The 7,190-nt window shown below is 44.4% G+C and overlaps 1 protein-coding gene across 1 annotated transcript in view; it reads left to right on the forward strand.

The window, feature by feature from the left end:
- The window catches only part of LATS2 (large tumor suppressor kinase 2), a 31,794-nt gene extending 24,922 nt beyond the window's left edge, over positions 1 to 6,872 (forward strand). Inside the window, 2 exon segments of the mRNA XM_043891717.1 lie at positions 1,230 to 1,336; positions 4,688 to 6,872. Coding sequence (XP_043747652.1) covers positions 1,230 to 1,336; positions 4,688 to 5,185 — 605 coding nt within the window. The 3' untranslated portion in view covers positions 5,186 to 6,872.
- Positions 6,873 to 7,190: the final 318 nt, after the last annotated feature.

Below are 7,190 nucleotides of genomic sequence, written 5' to 3' on the forward strand. Positions count from 1 at the left end.
ATGGGGTGCTCCAACCCATCCAGCAGGCGCTTGACCAACATGAGAGGCACCTCTGATGGTCAGTTGTAGGGGTCCCCAGTGGCAGTGTGCGTGGATCTGATTCCCTGTAAGAAACCTGAACAGCGCCAGACTGTCTGTCCTCACTGGTGGTTTCCACTGTTGGAGCCAGCAGGCTCTGTCCTCATCGTGTTTTCTGTGAGCTGTGTGCCTCATGGCAGGTTGCCAGTCTCTTATGGACCCACGTATAAGGGCAGTACCTCCAGAGGTTGTTGGTCGTGTTGACCTCACTGCCCAGTACAGGACGCCTACTCTGTCCTTTCAAAGTGGGGGTGGGTGCTTGTCTGCAAGGGGGTTCACTGGTGTCCCCCAACCCTGCCATGGGCAGTAGCCCAGCAGAGCCTCCAGGGCCAGGCAGATAGGGGCCACAGGTCACACTTAGCAAGAATTTGGTGACAGGGGGGACCAGAGCGGGGCTCGGACTGGGACTTGGGACAGAATCAAAGATGAGCCTTCTCTGACACCCCTAGGAGGCTGTCCTTCCGGAGCCCCAGCTGTGGGAGCCCTGCAGGGCGTGAGGAGCTTGGCTCCCTCCGTGCCCCCAAGGGGCAGGGCAGGGGCAGCCATTACCTTTGCCACAGTTTCCTCCCCTCTTCTCCCAAAAGCTCCCCAGGGAGCCTCGGCACAGGCCTTACGTGACCTCTGGTCACAGCGTTTCTGCTTTTTAGTTTATACATTTTTTTTTTTTTTTTTTTTTGTGGCCGCATCACAGTCTGTGTAATCTTAGCTCTCTGACTAGGGGTCCAGCTTGTGCCAGGCGCACAACCCTAACCATCAGACCGCCGGGGAAGTCCTTAGTTTCTACGATTTTAATTTGTGTCTGTGTCCTTTAAGAACTTAAATTCCTGGTTTAGTATTGTTACTAAGAATAACAGTAACTTTTTAAATTTAAAAGATCTGTTATTATAAGAGCATTCTGTGTTTATCATAGACTAATGCTGTAAAATCAGAAAACACTCGTGCCCACACTCCTGCCACGTGGAGGCTGTGACCTTCGGCAGCCTTTTTCCAGTGGTCTGTTCCGGGCCCCTGTGCAGGAAGCAGTAACGTCACGTGTGCGCCGCGGAGGCGGGAGGTGGAGCGTGACGCGCGCTTCCTCGCTGACCAGAGCCACGCTCTCAGCGCGTCCAAGGTCGCCACGCGGGTGCGAGCTGAGCCCTGCTGTCTTTCAGGTTACACCCAGCTCTGCGACTGGTGGAGTGTCGGCGTGATTCTCTTCGAGATGCTGGTGGGGCAGCCGCCGTTCCTGGCGCCGACGCCCACGGAGACCCAGCTGAAGGTAATAGGGCGCGGGCTCTGAGAAGCCCTGGGGTCTCCGGCTGATACTGGGCCTTTTGTTCCGGGTAGTGCAGGAGTGTCAATTGTATGAAGTGAGGAGTTTTCAGGTATTTTTGTTACTTCCTATTAGGTTTTTTAATTTGAGTGAGTAAAGGCCCAAGGTCAGAACTGAGCTGTGACGTGTGTGTGACCTGGACGCGGGGGAGGCACCGTGACCGCACGTTTGGGCCGGCAGGCAGAGCCCGGTCTGAACCGTGTGGCCTTGAGGAGATGCGTTGGTTGGTTTGGACGTTATGTCTGTACTGTAGGCATAATATAAGAGCTGTGGGCTCAGCCACTTATTATACACATTTCCAGTGTTTCAACTAATTGAAAGATTATCCTGTCAAGTAATAATAGTCAGTTTTAGAATGGTGGCTTTTTACTCTCTGAAGCAATTAATTTGATTCCTTAAGAAAGTTTGACTAGAGAATCTGATGAAACCTTTGGAACGTCTTGGAACAGTGCTCTTGTAACACTATTTTAGGACGTATTCACACACCGGAGTCCGAGGTAGACCCGGGAATGTTAGTAATAGTTACTGTGATGGCCTCTTAATTTAAAAAATCCGCAATTAAGGCCCTGTTTCTTTCCAGTAAAAATGAAATTGGAACTTGGTATTATCTATATCCTAATTGAATTGCTGAACTAGTTAATAATTTTTTTCTAGTTAGTAATTTGCTGGCAGGATAATCACCCAGTTTTAAAAATTGTAATTTTACCATTTTAACTACACTTAATAGTACAATCAGTGGCATTAAGTATATTCACTACTACTTATTTCCAGCCATTTTCACCATCCCAAGCAGAACTTCACCCACTACATGATAACTCCATTCTTCCCTCCTCTTTGCTCCTGTAACCACTCTTCTACTTTCTGTCTCTATGAATTGCCTATTCTTAGGAACTTCATATAAGTGGAATCATACAGTATTTTTCCTTTTGTGACTGACTGACTTCATCAGCATAACATCCTCAAGGTTCATCCCTGTTGGAACCTGTGTCAGAATGTCCTTCCTTTCTAAGGCTAAATACTGCTACATTGTACGTAATATTGAATAATAAATACTCCACTGTATGTAAATAACATTCCATTTTCTTTATCCATCATCTGGCAATGAACGTTTTGTTTGTTTGCACCTTTTGGGCTCTTGTGAGTAGTGCTGCTATGCACATAAGTATGTATATATCTGTTTGCTCCCTGCTTTCAGTTCCTTTGGATATATACCCAGGAGTGAAATTGCTGGGTCATAGGATCATTCTGTGTTGAAACTTCTTGAGGAACCTCCATACTGTTTTCATATGACTGCACCATTTTACATTCCCACCAACAGTATACTGAAGCTCTTATTTCTCCATATCCTAGCCAACATTTATTATTATTTTTTAATAGTAGCTATCCTAGTGGGTGTGAGATGGTATCAGTCTCATTGTGATTTTGATTTGTATTTCCCTGATGTTCAGATGTTGAATTTCTTTTCATATGTGGGCATGTGTAGATACCTTCTTTGGAGAAATGTTTATTCAGATCCTTTGCCCTTTTTTAATTAGGTTGTTTGGGTTATTGTTATTGAGTTTTAGTTTTTTATGTATTCTGCTTATTAATTCCTTATCAGATGTATACTTTGCAAATACATTCTCCCTTTCCATAAGTTTGTCTTTTCACTCTGTTGATAGGGTCCTTTGATGTACAAAAGTTTTAAATTTTGATGAAGACTTTTATGTGTTTTTTTCTTTTATTGCCTGTGCTTTTAGGTATCATATCCAGGAAATCATTGCCAAATTGAACGTCATGAAGATTTTATATATATTTTATTTATTTTATTTGCTGCATTGGGTGGGTCTCAGTTACAGCATGTGGGATCTAGTTCCCTGACCAGGGATTGAACCTGGGCCCCCTCCATTGGGAGCACAGTCTTAGCCACTGGACCACCAGGGATGTCCCTCATGAAGATTTTTGCCTTATGTTTTTTTTCTTTTGAGTTTTATATCTGTGTTGTGCATGTGCACTGTTGTGTCCAACTCTTTGCAACCCCATGGACTGTAGCCCACCAGGCTCCTCTGTCCATGGGATTTCCCAGGCAAGAATACTGGAGTGGGTTGACATGTCTTCCTCCTCTAGGGGATCTTCCCAACCCAGGGATCAGACCTGTGTCTCCTGCATTGCAGACAGATTCTTTATTGCTAGGCCACTGAGGAAACCCACACCAGCCCTTACACCTCCGCACAACTCCCAGTTACATTGACCTTACTTTGTTCTGATTCCAGGAGTAAATAAGCCCTTAATAAAGCATCTGGATGGCTGGTTTGTGTTGTTGATCACTGCTGTCTGGGGGTGGCTTCCTTACCTTGTGCCTCAGACTGTGGGCTCCTGCTGAAACCACATTGGCCATTTGTAGCTGCATCAGATCCTCCTATGTCTGTTTGGTTCTCCTATTGTGAAACTATCAAAATCTTTTTAAAATTATTTTTATTTAAGTGTAATTGATTTACAGTATTAGTTTCAGGTGTAGAGCAAAGTGATTCAGATTATATTTTCAGATTCTTTTCCATTATAGGTTATTGTGTGATATTGAATATAATTCTCTGTGCTATCCAGTCAGCCGTTGTTATCTGTTTTATGTATGGAATCTAAAATACAAAATGAACTTAATTACACAAGTGTAAGTCTATTTCTGTTTTGTAATTAAGTTCATTTTGTATTTTAGATTCCACTATAAGCTATATCATATGGTATTTGTCTGTCTTCTCTTCGTATGACAATCTCTAAGTTCATCCATGTTGCTGCAAATGGCATTATTTTGTTCTTTTTTATAGTTGAGTAGAATTCCATTGTATATATAGACCACATTTTTTATCAGTTCATCTGTTGATGGATATTTAGTTTGCTTCTTGGCTATTGTAAATAGAGCTGCTGTGAACACAGGGGTGCATGTTTCTTTCTGAATTAGAGTTTTGTCTGGATTTATGCCCAGGAGTAGGATTGCTGGGTCATATGCTAAGTCTAATTTTAGTTTTATAAGAAACCTCTATACTGTTCTCCAGAGTGGTGCACCAGTTTACATCCCCACCAGCAGTGTAGGAGGGTTCCCTTTTCTCCATACACCCTCTTCAGCCTTTATTATTTGTCAGCTTTTTGATGATGGTCATTCTGACTTGTGTGAGGTGATAGCTCATTTTGGTTTTGATTTGCATTCCCCTAATGATTAGTGATGTTGAGAAACAATCATGTTCTTTAACACTCTGTCCTATAACGGCCCTCTTTGGCCTCGAGAGTGAGAAGGAAGGAACACTGGGTGTGTTGTCCCCGCAGGTGATTAACTGGGAGAGCACGCTGCACATCCCTGCGCAGGTGGAGCTGAGCCCCGAGGCCCGGGACCTCATTGCCAAGCTGTGCTGTGCAGCTGAGCACCGGTTAGGCCGCAATGGGGCTGATGATCTGAAGGCCCACCCATTCCTGGGCGCCATCGACTTCTCCAGCGACATCCGGAGGCAGCCGGCCCCCTACGTGCCCACCATCAGCCACCCCATGGACACATCCAACTTTGACCCAGTGGATGAGGAGGGCCCCTGGCAGGATGGCAGTGAGGACAGCTCCAAAGCCTGGGATGCGCTGGGCCCTGCGGGCAGCCGGCACCCTGAGCATGCCTTTTACGAGTTCACCTTCCGGAGGTTCTTCGATGACAACGGCCACCCGTTCCGTTGCCCCAAGCCTGCAGTGGCTGAAGCCGTGACCGAGGCTGAGCAGCCGACTTCGGTGGGTCCGGCCCTGGGGGCGCAGGCCGGGGGCTGCCAGCCCGTGTACGTGTAGACTGGTGGACGGGGAGGTCAGCCCGTCAGGTCAGTTGGCTGGTTGCCCCTCAAAGTCTAGTCTGCACCCAAAACCAAAGCGGAAAAGCTTCTGAAAGAGGACTCACCTCTGAGGTCTGCATCTCCAGGTTCTGGTGGAGGCAGGAGGTGTCAGCGCAGCCTGGAATTAGCTTTGAGGACCTTCACGACATTAAAACAATATTTTTTAAATCAGTACAGTAGAAAGAGCACTTATTTTGTTTATAGCCATTTTTCTTATTAAATTATAGGGATTAATTTTGACAAATCATGCTGCTGTTATTTTCTACGTTTGTATTTTATCCACAGCACTTAACTCACATTAGGGAAAGACATAAAGATTGAAGAACATGTGATAAGAAATCTCTGTGCAATAATGTTTAAAAAAAAAAGATAACACTGTCCTGATGTCCTGTCCTGATGTTGCTGATAACCATTTTATTCACACAACAGTTTTTGTTTTATATTTTTCCCACATTTCAAAATTGTGATATATGTTAAAAGCTGCTTTTGTTGTTTTGTTCTGTTCTCTTTTTGCATATTATAGCATAATAGGAAGTGTGAGCAGTTGATCATGCGGGTGTGACTTCAGACATCAGGTATGGAGAGAGCATGAACAGGGTTTTTCTATTATTAATATAACGTGACCGTGTCTTGCCATTCACAGCAGGTTCTGTGAATACGTTTTTACTGAGTGTCCTTGGATGAGTCGTTCTGGACAGTGTGCTGATGCCGCATCGTGAGTGACTTCCTCGCTGTGACTGCACCCCCTCCTCTCTCATTGCAGAAATGCACGTGTACCTGAGAGATGTGACTGTATGTGTCGTGGGTGTGATTGGATTCTTTGAGGGGGCAAAGACATTTGTCCTACACTAAACTTGTGTACATCAAAAGGGATTCACTTAGCTCTGCCAAAAAAGTAAGTTAGCCATGGACCTCTGTCTGTCTCGCCAGTCAGGATGCTGTCCTGTGGCCCAGCCGACACAGGGAGCCAGAGCCCCACCGTGCAGACCTGTGGAGGGTTCTCTCTGCAGTGCTTTTAGTGTGCTTTGAAGGATCCAACTTAACTCGGTTTTAAAAGCACATTTTTCTAATCTTTGTGAAACAGCAAGGACTATTCAAAGTGATGTTGGAGGGGGAAAAAAAGATAATTAAGCCATACATATTTTCTTAGGAGTATAGATGTATATATAACTATATAGATAAACACACAAAATATTCCTATTTCAAATTAGTATGATTCCTATTTAAAGTGATTTATATTTGAATAAAAAGTTAAATTTCTTTTTTGCTTTTTAAAAACCTGATGCATCGTATTTTTTGTTATATTCACATATTTTTCCTTGAGTTTTTTAGCATAATGTATCCATTACTTAGTGTATCTCTAGGCAGCAACACTCACATGTCTATGGATGTCTAAACTGAAGAAGATGATTCCTGTGTACTGGTTTACATGTGTATGAGTGGCAGGTTCTGAGTCTGCTGTGCTGTGTCGTGACTGTCAGTGTTTCTCTAGTTTTGCAGTAACGCCGTGTTGTTATTTACACTTTGACAGCCTTCATGTGGTAGGTTCTTTCTCAGGAACTCAACTTAACTATTATTTATTGATATATCATTGCCTTTGAAAAGCTTCTACTGGCACAATTTATTATTAAAAGTTTGAATCCAAATCCCTAGGTGTCAAATTTTATTGAAATTTGTTAAGTTCTTGTTTGTCTCGTGTGCTTTCCCCATGATTCAAACACAGCAGGGGCTGCCATTGTGAGGGAGAGGAGCTCTTGTCTTGGGAAGGGTCTGGGGTTTGGAGATTGGGTTTCAGGTCACAGCAAAGGGTCCAAGTCCAGGTGCGGTTCTGCGACCAGCTTTCTTCCCGAAGGTGGTGATGGGTGTACGGCGTTAGATTGCTGAGTAGGGTCAGTGGGCTCAGATAGATCGTGAGTGGGAGCTGATTGCCCTGCCCAAGACAGTCACACTGACAGTACAAGGGT

Source organism: Cervus elaphus, chromosome 30 (assembly GCF_910594005.1).
Source record: "Cervus elaphus chromosome 30, mCerEla1.1, whole genome shotgun sequence".
Lineage (NCBI taxonomy): Eukaryota > Metazoa > Chordata > Mammalia > Artiodactyla > Cervidae > Cervus > Cervus elaphus.